The sequence below is a fragment of the Corvus kubaryi genome, unplaced genomic scaffold, assembly GCF_017639235.1.
Source record: "Corvus kubaryi isolate FWS band 111438036 unplaced genomic scaffold, C.kubaryi_AGA036_p1.0 74, whole genome shotgun sequence".
Classification (NCBI taxonomy): domain Eukaryota; kingdom Metazoa; phylum Chordata; class Aves; order Passeriformes; family Corvidae; genus Corvus; species Corvus kubaryi.
Window position 1 is genome coordinate 7,880,255 of NW_024582061.1, and position 21,356 is coordinate 7,901,610.

The window sequence follows — 21,356 nt, forward strand, 5'->3', positions numbered from 1 at the left end:
TGAAGCATATTAGTGAGACAAATGAGAGGCAGTTTCACTGCATTAAGTCTTTTTTCCAATGGAAATTGAACAGAATTTACCCGTTTTACAAAGCTGTTACCATTCAATCAAATGCATTTCCTTTGCAAAGACATGGGTTACCAGCACCCATTGGCACCTCCGATGCAATTGTGTGTCCCTGCGTGTAGAACACAACAGACTGATCTATGTCAGTGCAGAAATACTTCCTCAAGAATATACCATCACTCAACCACACTGGATGAAACCTGTTGTACCTAATCAATGGCCTCCACGTATAATTTTTCAAGCTTTTGAGAGACAGCTCCTGAACTGTGTTCCGGAGAGTACTCATCATTTTAAAGGGGACAGTGGAGAGCAGATCTTCAAATTTTAGTTAGGGTCAATACCAGTGGCAGAAATTGTGAAGGCTGACAGTGACCTTCTAGTAAAATAAAGTTTGGAAAATATGGCTTTAGACTTCAGACTTGAGAGAAATGCTCATCTAGAAAAATAGCTGTAGCCACCAAACGGGCATGAAACGCCAGGACCTTGTGGTTTCTGTTCGAGAGACAAAAAAGTCAGCTGGCTGCTCTCCAAACCAAAACCCACACGCATTAGAAATATAAGGTACAAAATAGTTGAAATAAATCCTTGTAATAGGTCAGACCCAGAGTGCACTTTAGATTCCTGTCTCAGCTGATCACACTCCAAGTGCTTTAAAGGCAGCGTGGGGGCAAGAAACTACAGCAGAAGGGCTAAAATTCACATCCTTCTCTAAACTCTTGCAACTGATCCTAAAACCATCTTCAGGTAGTATACACATTCTCTACAAATATTAAAACTCTCTCTGGCTACTTTGCTTAAACAACACAAGAAGCATGAATTTAAGTATTACTTACTAGACATGGAATTAAAACATTTATTACGATTATTTTCAGATTTGTGACTTGCATTCCATTTCACTGAGTGCCTGCCTAGCACATTATGAGGTAAAGGAAGCATGCTCCAAACAGTATTTTTTTTTCTATCATTCATTACTTTCTACAGAAAGACTTTTCATCTCATAAGGAATCACTAAACACTCCTTACTTGAGTAAAAAACAGCGATCAGTGTTGCACATGGCATTCCAGATGACAGGCCATCAGTTTTATAATGGCAAGTTTTCAAAAGTGTTTCACTTTGCAATCTAAGACAGTGTGTCAATAAAACTGTAGTAGATTAAATTACTCTCTTTTCAACACATATGCCTTTGAATTTATCCAGCATTTGAGGGTAGCTTGTGGTGAGTTATCCCTGGCAGGCAGCTAAGCACCACCTAGCTGGTTGCTCACTCCCTTTTCAGTGGGAGGGGAGAAGAGAACTGGAAGGACAAAGAAAGAAAACTCCTTTGGGAAGATAAAAGACAATTTCATAAGTGACAGAATAAATTCTCCTAGTGATACAGAAGTATCAAGTGAAGTTTACTTGAAAGTAAACTAACATTTATTTCATGCCACCAGTCTGTGAATAAGATGCATAAAATTCCAAAGTATTCAGATACATTCAGCAACCAGCCATTGGCACAGGCTAAAAATAAACTCAATTTCCGCTGCATGTTTGATATAACATGGGAGGTTTTAATTGTATTTTTGATTAGAAAGACCTAATCATGTCAAACCAGGTGTGTAATTAAAAGCAAGACACTGGTTTATTCAGCTGCCTGAACATCCCTTCTCTAAATTTTCCTTATACTTGACAGGTGAAACTGGTAGGGCAGCTTAAATGCCTACAGAAATCCAGTGCTTACTACTTAGCGAGCTTGAGGCACAAACTCACAACATAAACTACAGAAAGCAAGATGCAAATCTGAAGTCAACAGAAATGAATCAAGTACCAGATTTAAAAACACAATATTTGAAGGATCCCAGTTGTGCATGCATGATGAATTAATTTATGCTAAGAATTTACATAGAATAAAAATAGCTTATTCTTCTAGTCTTCATGACTGCAGAGATCATCACATGATTGCTTACCTAATTAAAAGGCAGATGTACTAATAAACCAAGGTGTGACAAGAGTGAGACACTCAAGAATTGTCCCCATGCACAGCATTCACAGTCCTGTTTAGTTCCTTTAACTCTTAAATGTACAAATTGTCACTTTTAAAAACTCAGTCCCACATTCACATTTTGAGAACTTCCATTAACTTTCCAATATATGTGTAACTATGAGACACATATGAAGCATACCAACACAAAACCAAGCAGAAAAGCTTTGCTGGCCTAGATTTATGCTGAGTTTTTAAATAAAGCATCTCTAATTACTCTTAAACTTCAAAATAAAGCAAAACAAAGAACAACCAAAGCCCACACAATATTCTATAGTTGAACATAGAAGAAAGGGTAACTTCTTTTGTTACCCGAAGCATTACTTTCAGTTTAGAAGCTACCATGGAAATTTTTTGACCTTGTGCTGGGTGATAACACACAATGGTTTGATCCTATCAAGAATCTGCAGGCAACTGAAGTATTTGGAGGCCACCAAGCTTTCTCAAAGCATGCACAGCATCTGGTTTTTTTTTTTTTTTTTTGTTCCCCCTTGCTTCACTGTCCCCCCCCAGATCACTATAGATAGAAATGGAATTCAAACCGACCAAATCCACTCCTTGCTCATGCTGAGAGAGAGAGAGAAGGCATTGGAGCTGGGAGAGGATCCTTTATAAATGCAACTGGGGAGAGCAGTGGAGACTCCTTACCACCCTCACAGCCACTCCACCAAGAAGGCCAGAAGACATGAAGTGAACACTTCCTCTGGAAGCTGGTAATGTGCAGAAAGCAGCAACAGACTACAGCAATGAAGCACAAGACCTATCACCACCTGATGCCTTTCAAATGCCCATCATTTCTTACACTTCAACACTGTTTTCCTGTAACTTTCCACGTGCCATACCATCACTCAGTAGAGTTCATTTGCTTTCACACTGGTTTTTTTCCCACTCTAAGTAGTTGTCCAGAAGGGATTTCTTGGGTAATCAGAAATATTCAGGGCTGCTACTCAGCACGTTATATGATCTTGTTCATGAAGTACTTGAGTTAGAATCCCACTCACTGCACTCTCCTTTCCTAGAATACTCTCCTTCTTTCCTTTTACTAGGACTTCACAACAACATCAAAAACTTCCTAATATTGTTCCTCTGCAGAGTTATGACCAGTTTTAGCTACTTGTTTTTATACCAGGCCTTGCATTAAATGGCTTTTCTCAGAAGCCCTTATGTCACTCAGTATAAAGTAGCATGTGGCAGACAAACACAGATCATGATTACGCACACTACACGTAACCACGCCCATGGAATTCCTAACCACAAGACACAAATTTCTAGTATCCATAGCATGCTTTTAATGGAGGCTGAACAGAGCGTTTCCAAATAGAAAACACTTAAACTCCTAAAATTCCTGAGTGACAAATAGCTCAAATTTGGAAGACAACCCATGGAAAATACCATACATGCCTGACCTATTCTTGTGCTCTTTCATCATGACAGCGAGATACTCCAGATATGTCCACAAAATGTTTATTCCATTCCAGGTTTCAGAATGCTTTCCTCCAAGAGACCAGCATCAACTGCTGGGCCACAGGAAAACTGTCTAAAAATTTGTACTAGCACTTTAAGGTCTATAGTGAGCAAGCAATGTAATTGGATTAATCATTTAAACTATTTTGTCAGCTTCCACAGAGCAAAACTTGGATCTGTTTTTGCAATTGGGAATGGAGGTTTTTTCCTTATCCCAAATCTACCAGTTAAAAATTGATGTGCAAAAGATACTTTACCCAGGTCCTCAAAGAATGTTCCTGCAACCCTCAAAGAAAAAAATAACAAAAAATAAAACAACAAACCAACCAAAACAACAATCCCCCCCCAAAAAAACTCCCCACACAACTCAAAGCAATCCCACAAAATGCTTAAATTCTGCCCTATATGCAAATACCATATTCCTGTATTCTTTACACTCACAGAAAGCTTTTATATTCATTGCCCGTAACTCCTTCAATTCATTTTAAACTTTTTCACTGTCTTCTTCCTCCTATATAAACCTGAAGTCATCCTATTTGTTCCATACCTCTGGATCAGTTGATAATCACCATTCTCCTTGAATTACTGTCCCTTCTCAACAAGCAGCTATGTGTCTACTTCTGTTTATTTGCATGAGCACTGTCTTCTGTCTCTTTTCTCTCTCTGCATGCACATTCAATCAGACAATTTGGGAAAAAAAAAATCCTAATCCACACCACAACTAAGACTGCCCAAGGCTGTGCTCCCTTCTACCAAAACCGAGTCTCAGCATGTAATGTGATCTCTCAGACTTACAGCACCCAGCAGGATATCAGAGCTCCTATACTTTCCTTCCACCTCCAGAAGCTCTCCCTCAATCAGCGTTGTTGTTACTACGCATACCAGACATTTAGATTCCTAACCCAAACAAGTGTTAAACTAGTATTTCCCCAAATTCTGCCACTGCTTGGATAAGCCTCGTCAACTTGTTCCACAAAATAACTTTTCATCTCAGGTGGACTTTCACCATCTTGCATTTTTATGATTTCAGCATCCTCCTCTCTGGCCTAGAACAAAAAGGAACAAACCCACCTGCACAGACTTATCCCAGTCATATTTGTGTGGAATGCTTCTCCAAAGGACATGTGTCTTGCCAGTTGAACTAAGCCAATAAGGAAAGAAGTATACATGTTTATCTCTCTGCATTATAGGGGATAAAATTCCCCCAGCACAGAGAAGAAAAAACAATCTGTTGTTTCTTCTAGGAAGTTGTTCAGAGAAAGAAACTTCTCTTCATCCCTTTCCAGGCCAAGGACAAGGAAAATAATCTTTTTTTCTGACACTACTTACTCATTGATTCCCCTCCAGCTAACTGAGGTGAGTGACTATGTGGTTTTGCTTTCAAAAAAAAGTTACTTCTGAACCGTGTCCTGTAGTGAGCTGAACCAAAATGCTCACTTCAAATGATGAGCAGCACTAGGCTTTGCCACAGACCAGTCAGGCTTTCAGGCAAGCACCTTCACACCTTGTCCTCCATTAGGAAAAGGTCTGTGGAACGCTCTGCCTTGTCATGACACACACAAAGAAACTTCCTATCAGCTACACCACCTCTGCACCACAATCACACTGAACACCACGGTCTCATTTCTTTGTACTCCCATCAGTTTCCTTAAATTGTATTTTGAACTGGAGTTAGCTCCAACAGATGTATTTGCTTGATCCTACACAAACAATAACACATAGAGAACTCTCAACTAACAAGGCAGTTGCTAGTCAAAAATGTAAGATATGCAAGCAACTCCCCCCCATTTCCTGCATTTTTAGGAGCTCTAAACAAATAGCAGAAGGCTGTTGGAGCACTTGGGATTGCTTCAGAGTGATCAAAGATAAATAACAAGGCTGTTTCTCCATTACCAACTCAATTCCAGTCACTTTAAGTCAGTTTAAGAAATGTTATGGCATTCCCAGACAAAAATAAACAGACCCGTTAGGATCTGACAACATTTCTCCCCTCCTGAACTGGAAGTAAAGACTGAAATTATTATGGTGATACTAACAAGATTTTCTTTCAGAAGAAGGTATTAATTGAAAGCAATTGAGGTGGGGAGAAGATTGCTGCAACACTGCAACTTTACCAGTATCTCTCCTTTCCAGCCACCTGCTTGACTGTAGAACACATCAGCCTTACTGTAACAGCCATAAGGAATGGGAACTAGGGCAGGGGGAAGGCTCTAATGGCAAGTACCATGTACTTCCACAAGGAATCTTCTTCCTGCTTCAACCCATCACAAGCTGCCCAGTATACTTGAACATCCTGAACTACCATCACAGCTACATAAGCAAATGGCTCAGTTAATGGGCACAAGTGAGACACAACCAGTCTGCTTCTGAAGCCAGAGGTTACGAAGGAAGACAAATGTGTGCAACACTTCTCTATCCACTGAGAGAATGAAGGAAGCAGTCTCAGTGTTCACTGAAAAATGCTGGATGCTTTTTTAGGCTAGTAACCTATCATCTGACTGCTAGCCATTAAAACTGCACTGTAAATCACAGAATCTTACACTGTGGCACCCAAAACTGCACACAGTGCTCAAGGTGAGGCCACACTTGAGTAGAGGAGGAGAATCACCTCTAGTGATGCTGTGCTTGATGCTCCCCAGGATTCAGTAAGCTGATGCAGTTCCTTCTGAATTTCCTCAGTTTCCAACAGACTACATGTAGGATCAATAAATACTAAAAACAAAGTAATTACATTAAGAGTCACCATACAAGAAATTCCTGACTTTCTCAATAAAATGAGCACTGGTTCAAGTTTCAGAGAAATGAACTTCAGTTCCAAGGCCAATAACCCCCACACTCAAGAGCTCCTATAAGCACCATTTCTCAGCTTTAAACCAGAGATAACTTAACAGTATTTGAAAAAAAAAATAAGGAAAAAAGTTCAACTTAGTAACACAACTTGATCTAAGCAGTGTGTAAAACTGAAATAAAAAGAACCAAAGCAAGCTGGAAACTAGCTGCAGAGCTGGACTTGTTCAGCCTCCAGTAGAAAGCTGGGGACAGAATCAAGAGCCTCTACCTGACTATACGGAAATTAAACCACATTTACCTGCTAGAAGGAGCACCTAGATTCAGTGCTGGGAAAAACAGAACAGGATTGAGGAGGACATAAAAAAGGAGACACAAAGAAGCAGAACAAGAGTATTGCAGATGAGGGGAAAAGAGTAAGAGTAGAATTATACTATGTGGTTTAGAGGACAGGAGAACACATAGGAGAGACAAAAAAGGTAATGCACAGAACAGCTCAGGAAGTGATATGCTGTGATCCTTTACAGGAAAGAAACAAAACCGACTTGTGAGCCCCATGACAGGGGCTGCAAATAGCCAGACAGGGTGGGACAGAACACATGAAGAAACCAGGGTCCCTCCAAAATCCAGTACCTTCTCTCCAGATTTCACTCTGTGGGTAGTACTGTGTGCTTAGACTTTCCTCAAGAGACAGACAACAGAATCACCTGGCTTTACACTGTACATTCTGCAGTGGTCACAGTCTACACTAAACTCCCATTCCCCAGGTCAAAACCCAAATATTACTTTCAATCTTCAGCAATATCTTGAACAATTAAGCAATATTAAAAAAGAAAATCAGGTGACAACAACCACCCTCCAATGCTGTTCCCACTTTAAGTCTCTTGCTCAGTGGGGTGGGGGAAGAATGAAAGGAAAGTGGTAGGGAAAGGGTGAGGGCATGTTCCAATGCTTAGCACTACTCAGTTTATGTTATCTTCTTTTTACCAGCAACTCAATTTCAACAGGCAGTAACAATCCAGAGATAGCTGACACCTGACTGACCGCTGCAAAACGTCCTGGTTTGACATGGACTCTTGTTGTCCATTCCTTTCCCACCCTCTCTGGAAACACAGCTCCCCTGCTAAATTTGGATTACGTACCACCTTGCAAAATAGAGCCTAGACTATGGCTTGTCAATAATTTCATGTATCACAGTTTGCAGTGTATTACTCTAAAGCACATATCAAGGCTCTTCAGTTGGCAGCTCTTAACTGATTAAAAAATCCCTTCTCTAGCAGCAAAAAGTCAACTACTCTTCCATGACTTCAGGAATCACTGTAACATTGTCAAAACTGATAAACGCCAGGTTTCAAACAGTTTGTGGGCAAGATTTCTTGAGCCCTCTAATAGCAACCATGCCCCTCCCCATGCCAGTTCTCTACACAAGGCCTGAGAGCATCATGGTCTCCACACAAACACTCACCGCAGTAAGTAGGGAGGAAAAACAAAAAAAGAAAAACCTCCAAGCAATCCTGCACAGCCCTTCTTAGCTGCAAGAGGCTGGTTCTTGCTCTAAAGAACCAATGCTGCTAGTAACTCTGACAACATAGAAAACACTTCCTCCATCTTGCCCTGTTAAACTAGTCAATAATTTTGTATAATACAAGAAATAGCACTTACTGTCCCTTTCTAACTATTGTAAAATGGTAAATTACTATTTATCCAAAAGCTGGTTTGAGAAGACTATTTCTTGAGGTATCTTCATAGTTATAAAACTCCTGAAGGTTCTGTATTCTGTATTATTGCTCTAATGGACTTCTTTGCCTTAATCCTGTCAAAAACATTCACAGGATCAAAACAACTGAGTGTGGCAGAGCACAGTTATCATGACACTTTCTCTGACCTCCTCACAGGTAGCTTTTCAGCTCTTAAATTAACTTTTGCATACAGAGGGAGAGAGATACAGGAAATAATGAAGTTACAAGTATGTGAATAGAAACTGACTCACCACAGTCCTTTGCTTGTTGGGCAGGAAGACTCTAACAATAGGCTTCTGTGGAGACTTAGGGTTATTCCGTGACATATCAGCAGGGTTTTGATAAACTGAAAGGGATGAAGGTGCTACAGAGAGGCTAGAGGAAGAAGATGATGCAACTGTGTCTGTAGAAGCTGAACTGGAGACAGAGAAATCAGTTCCATTCCCCATGGATTCCAGTAACTGCTGTTCTCTCTGCTGTAGAGCATCAAGCTTGCTGGTGTACTCTTCATAGGCCTGTAAAGGAACAGCAGCTGTTTTAATCAAGTAGTAGCCTCAGACAAAACGAGAAATCTAAATTCGGAACAAACACGAAACAAAACACTTCCTAAACTAATACAAATTTCCCAGGAATAGGAACAAAATGGCCTGGTCAAATTTTTCAGGACACAATGAAGGAATGGCTTTCAATACATCATGTTAAACCTTCTGAACCAACAAGTAATGTTTTAATAAATTAGATGAAGAAATGGATAAAAGAAATCATAAGTTACAGTTTCAGAGCACCTGCACTGAAGATTCTAATACATAATCTCTTTAAAAAAACCCAGAAATCTTTGATAAATTTATCTGGAGCACAGTAATTCAGCAGTGCAGCTGACAACATTTGTTATTCTGTTGGAATGACAGTTAAATACCTCTAATGCAATAACTAAGAGAAAGCTCAGATCTGCTTTTTATCATCTGTATCTGACAACTCACCTAGCTCACTGTTCACCATCGTTCACCTCTGGCACTATCCTTTCATACCAAATGGGACAAAAAATGTTTTTCATTTAGAACACAACATAGTTTGCCCTGTTTCAAAGCCAACGAAAAACATGGAAAAGTGTTCCTTTGAAAGTTTTTTAACATCTTTTCAGCATGTTTATGTAAAACCTGATTACACAGATCAAGTTTCTTAAACAAACAAACAAAAAAATCAGTAATATTAAATTTGCCCATTAAGTCTTTATTAAATGTAGTGAAGTTAAGCAATAGTGCCAAGATCTATAAAACAAATACATAATCAGTATATATTTTTATTTCAAGTTTGTTACTCACAACTTTGTAACAAGAAAATTTTGGTCGGTATCCAAGTACTAGAACCATTTCTTCAGTATATAAATTAGTAGAATATCTTTAAAAACCTGAAACAGTTTAGCAACCTGTGTTTCACGCTACAGAACCATGTCAGTGTTAACTGGAATGCTTAGACCTTTACAGAAAAGAAGAAACAAAGATCTTCCAAACCTAACATGTAAGCAATAGGGAACGGAATTTTCTACTTCTCTCTACAGCAAGGCCAAGATCCATACCAATATGCATAAATTCTTCAATGATATTTTCAAGTATATTTATACAAAAGAAAAATACTTTCTGGTTCTGTCGTTTAAAATTATTTATTTTATTTGATTTCCTAGTTTTTTGTTCATAACATGTTGCTAATTAAAGTTACAGGAGAATTTAACTGACCAAAAGTCTGCAGCATCTACATGTGGAAAAAGAAAAATAGAGAAAAAATAACCAGCATTCAGTACTGTAGCCACAAGTACTACATTTTATTAGGAGTTTATTTCTCCGATTTATTTCTCCAGGTTAAATGTGCAGGCTCATCTAATCCAAACTGGTGTTGCTGAGTAAACAGTGGCTCACCCCTCCCTTTTTAAGAAAGCTTAGCATCCTCCCAGGATGGACCTATGTTCAAAATGAGTCATCACCCCCACAGCATTAACAAAGAAAATGATAATTTGACAGTGAGGAATAAGAAAGAAAAAGCATTTTAAAGAATGGTGGTGAACATCACAGTTGCAAATTCTAAATTTTATGGGTTCCACTTCTGATAAACATATATAAGCTGCAAGAAACTGAAAACTATTTTCTATTTCTTTTAAAAACAGAAGATGTCTAGCATTTCACAAATAGACCCCAAACTCTGAGACTTAAAATCAAAACATCTTCACTCTAACCCAATTGTACTGTCAAAAAATAAATTGAAAGGTTACCCAACCATAAATAATGGCATTTTTTGGCTGTAGAGTAACACAAGTGTCTCTCCTACTTCCAGGATCAACTTCTCATGGAAACTTGAGTAAAAGCTCCATGTGTCAAGAATTATTTTCAGTAAACAAAAATTAGGAAACATAAACTGTTACCATTTCACCAATACTTCTCTAAATACTTACTTCCCTTTCTCATGAACATTGCAAAATATTATTCAAACACACGCAACATTACATTGCTTCCGGACACTTGTGGGTTAGTTCCTTCACAAAATTACACACAACTTTCAAAATACTCAATCCTACAATGTTTATATTGGCAGCTTAATCTGTCACTAATGCAAACTCAAAGTCAAATGATTTATCTTAAGAGAATAAACAATGAGTATGGAAAGCTGGGAGCTGCTGCTGGCTTTGGGTTCTATACCACTGATTTCTGCAAAAAGCTCTGTACTGTTTGTGAGAACAAAAGCTCTCAATTATGTTACAGCAATTCAGTGTCATAGCAGAAGATCCCCTAGTAAAACAGAAAGGAAGCAGAAATGCATTGCTGAACTTTAAGTACAATTTGCTCTTTAAAAAAAAGAAAAAAAAAAATTCTCCTTATACAAAAAGAGCAACAGTACGCGCAGCAGAAACAGAATACCTCCAATAAAATTTCATTTTACTAAGGTTAAGTACTTTGGAGAAACAAAGTTTCATCTGATGATTAGCACCAATAGACTTTAAGGCAACAGCACCAAGTCAAGACAAGAATTACTCTATAGAGTTAAATTCAATGATTGTTACATCAGCAAAGCTGACGTATGGCAAGTATTTCTAGCTAAAAGAAAGATTATACTGCAGATTTGGCCTATCTACAAAACTGATCTGCAGCAGCACAGCCACCTTAGCAGATGGGCATCAACAGCTACACAAACCTTCAAGTCAGCCAAGGCCCTCTACATCAACTATGAGGTTTATTTCTGACAGTGTTTTTCAAAAACAAACTGTAAAAATTAAAATTAGGTCACAGATCAATAAGATGAATATTCAAACAAATCATTAAATCAAGGATTCCAAAGGCATTTCAGAAGGAAGAGTTTATGAAATCGAGACTGCAATCCAATCAGTTTACATATTCCCATTAAGAAGTAATGTTCTACATAAAACTTAAATCTTGCTTGATATAGAATTACAAGAGAGAAAACAAAAAAAGGAAAAAAAAAAGGTTGGAAGATATCCGCAGAAGTCATCTAGTCCAAACAAGTGTTTAGCACAAAAAAAATTTTTAAGTTCAATGAGGCTGCTCAGGGCCTTGCCAAAGCAAGCTTTGCAAGTCTTGAAAGATGGAGAGCCCTCAACCTCTAAGCAGCCAATTCCAGAGCTCAAAACCCACACTCGTGGTGAGGAATTGTCTCTTATGAAATGAACTTGATGCTCACTGTGTGTGACATTGCCCCTTCCCCGTTTGCTGTGCCTGTCTGCATAGGTCTGACCCTCTCCTAACATTGAAAGAGCCTGCAGATTCCTCCTGAACCTTCTCTTCCCCGTGCTGAACACCACCCCAAAGCAGCCACACAGGTAATGAGTGGATGGATGGGTGCCTCTTCATGCTGGCCACATTTGCTGATGCAGCCCAGCGTGCAGTTTGCTGCTGGTATCATCAGGGTGGGTCACTGACAGCTCAGACTGCTCCCAGCTTAGTGTGAACTTACAGTTTTATTTCACAAAGTATGTATTTGAAAAGTTGAATATTAGATTAAAATCGGCAGAACTTGTCAATCTACACATAATCCTATGGCTATCAAAAATAGAACAAAAAATGAATTTTAATTATATTGCATATCAGTATATTTGCATATCATATAATAGTCTTATACACGTGAGAATACCCCTGAAACTTCAGCTAAGTAAAATGCATCAAGGCCTGATAAGCTGCAAAGTCCAGCCTAAAGCATTTTAAGATGGCATGTTTATATTCAGTGTGCACACATGCTGAAATACAACTGCTGTCTTATTCTGCTGTATACATTCTGCAGTTTTAACTGTTGTGTATACTCAGGAGCAGCAGCCTTAAAGTTACTTCTTAAACATTGCAACCTACTGACAAAAGAAAATGACCTCAGAAGTCAACAGAATTTGAAAGATGTAATGCAGATACGCCAAAAGCGTTCTGATGACAAGATGAGGACAAAGGGTTTTTTCAAAAATACGCGTATTTTTTTCTTACATATAATTTATATTATATTTGAAATTTGTTTTCTTGGGCCATGACCAGGCTATACATTCTAGTAACATCATCTAAGGAAATAAAAAGCAACAATTTTAAAATTTTAATTAATCAGTGAGAAACCTAAGTAGAAAAACATGATTTCTCCTTCTCTCTTCCCCTTACTACATCTGGTTAGAACACCAGTCTAAATTCAAGCAGGTAACTGTCTTTGCCATGCTCTCTCTCTCCCTCAGTCAACTTTAGATACTATCCACACAGTGCAAGACTTAAAAGCCTGAACTGCAGGTTCCTGGTCTTTGAAACTGAGATTGTGTTTCTATTTAAAACATGTCTGACCTTTTAGGCTGTTGATCAAATGCAAATCCCACTAAGTTAAATGGGAGCTGAAGATAGACAGTAACATACGTCACGACTTCTTCATTTAGTAAGACTCCTAAATCTGTACTTAGTCTAACTTTAGACACTCCAGTTTTGGTCCAACATATTTGAACAGCATCTGTTAGGAGCCTGGTAAAAACCAATCTGAAATTCCCCAGAGGGCCACCAGGTTTCCCAGTGTCTGTATGCAGTGTTAGCATTTTCCTGGAATCCCACACTCTGGAACAATCTGAGATTCATCACCAAGATCTATTTCAGACGGTATCTGCCTGCTGTTGCAATAAGCATACTTCAGATCAGCAAAGAGGTAATCTTCTTTAATTAACTAATTTGACCTCCTGCATCGATTCTTCAGATACACAGGAATAAGAAATTAAATACCCTCCTGATGTTCAACAGCCAAACTCTCAAAACTGAGAACAGCAATGCCTCTGAATAAAACACATCCAGGCAAAGAGAAAGCCAGGAAAAAAATAAAAATCACGGTAGCTGGGGGCAAACATGCCTCTACCTCCACGATTCTCATTTTAAATTGCTTCCAAGAGTAGGAGTAAGAAAGAGAATGATTCCTTCAAGACAGTATTAGAAAGCTGACCGAGTATTAAAACTTATTTTGATACCACTGTAATTCTGTGCATTTGCATAGTGTTCCATTTTGTGTGGAGTCCAAATTAAAAAACCAAAATCAAACCAAACAAACCTCAAAAGACCTGGCAGCTTAGTCTTGGACTGTTAACTGAAGTAACCTACTGGTCCAGAATGCAGCCCCATCCCAGACAAGAATTTCCATGCGAATGGGCCAAAACTCTTTCAGTTCTCAGAGGGAAGCGCTGGTAGGTAATACTGTACACATGACTATGGGGTAAAAAGGACACACAGCAGCTGGGAAGTTTAAAAAGGTAAGGCCTCCCTGAACAGTCATTAAGAGTCTACAAAAGCTAACAAATCTGATTAAGTCATTTAACCACGATCCCTACCTTCTGAGTTTGAGCTGAGTGCTTTTGGCCAGCCTGGGTCTGTGCAACCCATTTCAGTTTGTACACTACATTTGTTACCAATACACAGGCCTTTATTCTCCTTGCCTTAACTCAGGTTACCCTTTTCATCAGTATTTTGTTGGTAGAGACAAAAGAAATACAAATTTTGATGGATGTTCCAAAGAATACGTAAGTGCATATTTTAACCATTTTTGCTAGTGAATCCCAGGTTTTCCCAGTATCATAATAGCAGCCTTCTTTGCAGTAAAGATTTCCAATATTTACAATGCTTAGAAAAACCCTTAGGAAAAGGGTTTTTCCATGGTGAGTCACAAACTATGTATTTCGGGAAACAGCACTTCAAGGACTGATATAAGGCACTGAGAAATTATGTGGGAAGACAAAAATCATTGATGTTTTCAGCTACCGAGATACAGAGTGCTTCCAAAAAGTGTGGTAAAACCTATTGAGAAGCTCCTGCAGCCTCTTTCCAGGAGAAAATAAAATACAATTAATGATATTTCTACATCTACTGAGTCAAGCAGTTATTTCAAATATTTGGAGCACCTCTCCTGTGAAGACAGGCTGAGAGATTTGGGGTTCTTCAGCTTGAAGGAGGCTCCAGGAGACCTTACAGCACCTAAAGGGGCCCTACAGGAAAGCTGGAGAGGGGCTTTTTACACAGGCATGTAGTGACAGGACAAGGGGCAATGGCTTTAAATTGAAAGAGGATGTATTTAGATTAGATATTAGGAAGAAATTCTTCACTCTGAGCATGGTGATGTATGGAACAGGTTTCCCAGAGAAACTGAGGACGGCCTGTCCCTGAACTGCTCTAGGGATGGGGCTTTGAGCCATTGGTCTAGTTGGTTTAGTGAAAGGTTACCAGCCCACGGCAGGGAGGTTGGAACTTGATGATCTTGAAGGTTGCTTCCAACCCAAACCATTCTGTGGTTTGACAGTGATTTCCAGGGGTCTGTTTGAGCTGAGGTCACACACAGTGATTGGCAGAAGTTAAAAGTCAAGATTACATAAGAAGGAAATCTGGCTACAAGCCATTTTTGGATTTTAATACAGTCATTGCTTACTAGATGGATTCTTTCCTTCAGACAGAACAAACAGAGAAGTTTTTCTTAATATCATATTAGAGAACATTGACAAGATTCCCAAAGCTATTACTAATTATAATGATTAGAAGAAAATTGTGTCGTTAATGACAAATGTTCTTTTCTTTTTTCTGTACATTTTGTTTCCTGCCTCTGTACCTTAGACAAACACTCAGAAGTCTCTCTGCAGCTCTGGTCTCCCTCCTGAGCCCTAATTTTCCTGCCCAGGGAGGACCAAGGCAAGCAACTTGCTGCCCTCCAGCTTCACACTACATTTTCCACCCAGGCTTGCACGCTCTGCTCTACTCCCCCTGCTCCACACTCACTTTTATAAGACCATCACTGAGGAGTGATGGATCAAAGCAGGGAGATACCCCTACATCTGAGTATTCCCTCTTGCAGGAATAATTAAATATATGCTGAACTCAACACAGCACATGTCAATCACTTTCGGTATTTCAAGGAAAGCATTCCTCTTTCGTAGTCAGTTGATGAAACCCGAAATGATGGCTCCAACAACAGCTGTCAGTTTTAACGTTCTTTTGACGTAAAATGCATTGACACCCTCTCCTGAATTTGGAGGAAAAAAAATCTGAGGGGGGTGAAAATTTTGTCTTCAATCTCAGATGAACATAGAAAAAAAAGCTTCAAAAAGTCTTGAGCAGCTGTAACCAAGGCATAAATTCCTTTTTATTTTTAAAAGAGATGTATGTTTTATATTCAATGCACAAATAATTTTACTATAACCTCTGAATGCTAAATGTTCAGAATTACTTTCTTGTTGAATTCTTCCGCTTTCTCATGAGCTTCTGCTCCCCCCACCCCTTCCTTTCACTTTTAACTGGAAGGCAATGCTGTCACTAGGTTCAACCACAACTTCACTTGACAGGTCTTCAGAGGCAGCTCCAACACAGGCCAGGAGCCAGTGCACAGGGTGCTGCAAGTTCTCTGAACATGAGCTGGTAGTGAGAACTGTAGTAAATTACAGATATAAAGCCAGACAGGAGTACAAAAGAACCAAACAAACCCTATGGTACTGAAAATCTACACACTGGAAGATGGATGGACAGCTGTCAAACTTGTCAGAAGCGTAAAAAAAGCCATGTTTTTGCAAAAAGCATTACAATAAAACTAGATGTTTACATCTAGTGAAAGGCAATATAGGTGAAAGCAAAAGTGTTCATTTGCAGATGCTTACCTAGCAATTAGCTCTGGCTAATTTCAACTTCGGCTAAAAGAAGACAACATGCTTGCTGATAGCAACCTCAAGAGATGATCAAGAGACACAATCTACAGGAGTCCTTAAGAGTCGCTCACGTTTTATGGAAAATGCAAAGAGATTAGAGCAGCAGAAGGATTTTAAAATCAGTATCAATACAGGCTGAGAGATGAAGGGATTGAGAGCAACCCTGCAAAACAGGTACTGGTGAATGGAAAGTTGGACATGAGCTGGCAAAGTGCACTCAGCCCAGAAAGCCAACCACATCCTGGGCTGCATCCAAAGCAGCATGGCCAGCAGGTGAAGGGAGGTGATTCTGCCACCCTGTGCGGCTCTTGTCAGACCCCACCAGAGTGCTGCATCCAGCTCTGGGCTCCCAGTATAAGAAGGACATTGACCTGTTGGAGAGGGTACAAAGGAAGGTGAGAAAGATGGTGAGAGGGCTGGAGCACCTCTCCTATGAAGACAGGTTGAGAGAGCTGTGGTTGTTCAGCCTGGAATAGTTAAAGGGCCTTTGATATTTAAGGTCATCTATGAGAAAGATGGGGACAGACTTTTTAGCAGGGCCTGCTGTGACAGGAAAAGGGGTGATGGTTTTAAACTAAAAGAGATTAGATCCATACTAGACATAAGGAAGAAAACTTTTATGATGAGCATGGTAAAACACTGGCACAGGTGGTAGATGCCCCATCCCTGGAAATGTTCAAGGCCAGGTTGGATGGGACTCTGAGCAACCTGATGTAGTTGAAGATGCCCCTGCTTATTGCAGAGGGGGTTAAACTTGACAACCTTTAAAGATCCCTTCCAACCCAACCCATTCTATGAATCTAAGGCAACAAAGGGAAGGATGATGCAGTTCAAGTAACATACTAGCAAAATTACCCATAAAGATTCTGTGTAAAAGCAGGACTGTATTACAGCCAGAAATGAATCTTTGGCAAAGCAATAAAAATAGAAAGCTCAGAAGATGATGGACAGAGTTTTAAGTTCCATTACCTTCCCACTTGAGCATTTTGGTGAGAGTACACAGACCACAGCACCAAGACCTAGACACAGACTAGAGGTAAAAGCTTAAGGGGAAAGAGGAGCCCTCCAGAGAAGCCAGTGATGACACCCAGGTACAGAACTTGAGCCCCAAACTCGCTATCACACACTAACTCTGTACATGGGAAGTTTGCTATTTCTAACACGTCAGACAGACATCTTTTTATTTGTATCAAAACTACTGTGTTTTCTTAGTTCTGCATCTCCTAGAGGCGAACACATTCTTTCACACTTTATCACACTACATTCAAAACTTTTTACATATAGCTTTGTCCTTCCATGCTTCAACCAGAGTTTTTCTGGCCCTTTCTCTGACAAGTGATGGAATACAGAAAGTCATGAGCTCTAGCAGTGACAGGTTAGATTCAGATAAATTGCTGCCAAGTAAATACTGAGAACAGAAAGCAAGTCCTGTCTTGACCAAGCCAAAAGCAGCCAAAAGGTGGGAAAGGTGAAGAAAGGACACATTAGACAACTGCTATTGGATTGAAATGAACAGTCAAGGGTAGAGAGTAATCTTGCTTCTAACTGTATCTGGCACTCAGTAATAGATTTCTTCTTTTTTTTTCTTTCACACTTTAGTTCTACCACAGGAAGTCTACACACTAAACAAATTACAAGTCTGCAGCATTTAATCCTGTTCACCTTGATAAATGCATCTGAGGATGATCTAATCTATGCTAGTGACCATCCAAATAAAAGGTTCCTTTCCTCTCTCACACCATCTTCTAGTTCTTGGCTCACAGCTGCAAACTCTTTTCCCTTTCCTAATCTCAACCCCAGCTTTGCGGCTCACTGACTTCATCATGATCAAGTTCAAACTACTACCTGGATGGTAAAGTAATCAAGCAAAACCAGAATATTTTCCTTACAGGTTAGTGACTGGCAGTGGCTTAGTCACTGCCAGTACTGCAAGTACGTGAACAAAGGAAGCGGAAGAACCACATAGCAAAGAGCTGGGAAGAACAAGCTTTTCATTTCAACAATGGCAGGCTCTTTCCACAGGGCTCACTGTCCCATGGGATAACTCAACTGAAAAAGCACAGTGTCAGCCCCTTTCACCTTCCTCCCAATGGCTTGTGGCTCCCTAGTCAGTACCAGCACTACTCGTCCCAAGCCCCGCTCATGATCCAGCAGAACTCGCTGCAGCAGAGGAACACCCGGCTCTGCCTCACAGGGCTGCCCTACCATGCTGATGAGCCAGAGCTGCAGCTCCATCTCAGTGGCACATGGATCCCTTGAACGTGCTCATCTGCTTTCAGCTTCACGCTTTATGGTCACCAGCTATTCCAGACTTACTCTTTATGCTGCCGTAATCATTTCCCAGTACATATTTATAACTGCAAATGCTCTTTTCCCTATCATTGATCCACAGAACAAACACAGAGCTTCCAGTGATGGATCTTGGTTATAGTTTCAATAGAAGCAAGTGACAAATGGCTGTGATGAACTAACAACTTCCCTACCTGAAATCCAGACTAAGTTCATTATTATTATTGAGGTTTGATACACAACCTAACAAAACCCACTGCATGTGGCAATAATAATTCTAGATATATGGAATGAACTGGTTCATGTGAAAACAGAGGTGTGTTTAAATACAGCGGAGTGGATAAAATAGTGATAGCACTGACTCAGTACTCCCATTTCACATTAGCAATAAGTAAAGCAACTGCTGAGGGCCTCATTTGACCTTAAGGACATAATGTCAACATTTGTATAATCAACCTAGCACCCTGCTCTGACATATTAAGCTAAAAGCTAGAAATACCTCAAATAATGAGATCTTTATTTTTAATTACCCAGTACCTTTAGGCAGCAATTACAAATAAAAGGACTACAAAAGAAATCTGGTTGACCTCCAGTTATTTCAATACTTGAGAGAAGCATGAAAAGGGCAGGTTTGAAGCACGTGATGCCCATTTAATTCCTAATAGAGGTAACTTTTGCATGCAGCTCTTTAAGCTCTTAATGGTCCTATGTCAATGAAACTCTATGAATTTGGAATGATGAAAGAATACAGACATTGAATTTGTAGTTAGCTTACAAATTAAAAATGGCTTAAAAATTTTATTCCACCCCACAATTTTATGTATTTCTTTAAGAAGTCCCCTTCTACTTATGCAATTTTTTGGATTATACGTGATCATTTTTCAAAGAGAAAAAAAGGGAAGTCAGCTGCTTTAAAGGCAAAGCTAGTCTTACAAAATGTTTTCATATGTATATATTGGCTTTTAACAGAGCATGACTTTCTCCATTATAAACACAATCTTCTTTCCCTTGGCCCCTACAAAGGGGCTTGACATTTCAATTGCACCAACATTATTTTACACCGTGCCACTGATCTTCCCCTACTGAATCCCATACAGCTCCTTTCTATCTCTTAGAAAAGAGTAAAGTAATGCACAAGGAGAATATTCCCTTTTACTACAGGTATTCTCAGATTTGACCTCAGATGCCTCCTGTAAGATTAAGATAACACAACATTAATCTAACCACATTTGTTTGAATGTAAACTTACCTCTAAATATATTGATGGTGGGTTATGCTCTCCTCCAAATTTGTCTAGCAGTGCTTCTATATGTTCTTGTGTCAATTTAATCATCTGTTTGATGTTCCACACCTAGAACAGAAAATTAAAATATTTAATCATCAAAAGAAGCCTACAGAATCTGTCCTAGAACAAAACAAGAATCTCTTGATATTTAGTAAGAGAAGTCCATAATAAAAATTTTAATTATCAATAAAGGAGTGCAAAAGGCTATCCTGTCCATCCAGTTTCAGTAACAGCTTGCTTCTGAAATAAACAGAAAAAACCTTAAATTTAGTTTTAAAATTCAGGACCTATTGAATAAACAACTTCTAAGAATGGCTTGTTTTCCTTGTTTATCAATCATATTAAGTATTTTCCTTGCAAGACTTAGTAAGCCAATTTGTACAGTACTAAAACATTTAGTTAAGGAGTTTTTCTATGAAACCTTAAGCAACGTATGTAAACAACACTCACAAACCCAGACCTAGTGTTCAATTTACATGGCAATAGAATGTCTTGATTTTAAAGAGCACCTTCTATACCTCAACTTCCATATTCAGTCTACCCTGCGAGCTACAGACCTTGGACATGACCTGAAAAAGACATTTACCTCCTGTACACAGAGATGACCTACAGCATTGAACTGTGAAAGCACTCATGTTGCTACTCATTCTTCACAACTGGAAAGAGTTCACTTTAGGACTTGGACACTACTGTAGGTGAACAGTATTATGAATCCAAATTTATACCTAAAAAAGGCAGCAAAGCACAAGACCGAACCTTTAAAGCAATAATGCCACACTGATGTAAGAAGCAAGTCCAAGCAAAATGAGAAACTTATAGCAGAGGACGAGGAAGGAAGAAAGGAGAATTGCTCCTTCATACATACTGTTATTCAGACTACTTATCAGAAAAAATTATTCAATCAGTTTTTAGAGCTAGGATGGGTCACCCTAGGATGCTTCTTCCAAAGATAGTTTAAAGATTCCTGTTACCTTTTCCAGATAACTCTTTTCTACTTCATGGATTATAACATATAATACATAGTCTCAAGATCAAGTCTGCATGTACAAATTGTGACAACCTACCTCAGCAAAAAAACCTATGCAAATAACTTGATATTCTAAAGTAGGCACCATTAATAGGATGCAATCCAAGATGGACCAAACCAGGTTTTAATATGTAAATTGAGAAGTTCACAAATAAACAAATTCTAAAATACTGAACTTCCATTTTGCACATCACCTTATTTACCCATTCTATTTCTAGGTATCAGTTATCTGCCAGCAATTTCCTGAAGTAAACTAATGACTGATCCACTTCTAGCCCAATTTTTTGAACAGGTACCAGAACAAAGATTTCATTAAGAAGCTACAGTTGAGCAAAAATAGTTCACTCAGGAACAAGCAAACCAAACTACAAAAAGTGAGAGTGGGGGGATACCAAAGAATGTGCTACTCAAGTATTCTGTATGTAAATTCCCTTGAGGCAATGGTGGGAGTCAACTTGCTTCTCAACTTGCAATCATTTATCACTGAACCTAGGAC

General features: G+C 39.2%; 1 protein-coding gene across 2 annotated transcripts in view; it reads right to left on the reverse strand.

Annotated features, from left to right (window-relative positions):
- The window catches only part of BRAF (B-Raf proto-oncogene, serine/threonine kinase), a 65,214-nt gene extending 45,308 nt beyond the window's left edge, over positions 1-19,906 (reverse strand). For both annotated transcript variants that reach the window (XM_042050799.1, XM_042050798.1), the window contains exons 1-2: positions 19,798-19,906; positions 8,329-8,592 (exon numbers count right to left, since the gene is read on the reverse strand). In XM_042050799.1, the coding sequence (XP_041906733.1) occupies positions 8,329-8,592; positions 19,798-19,881 (348 nt within the window). In that variant the 5' untranslated portion in view covers positions 19,882-19,906. The remainder of the gene's footprint in view (positions 1-8,328; positions 8,593-19,797) is intronic.
- Positions 19,907-21,356: the final 1,450 nt, after the last annotated feature.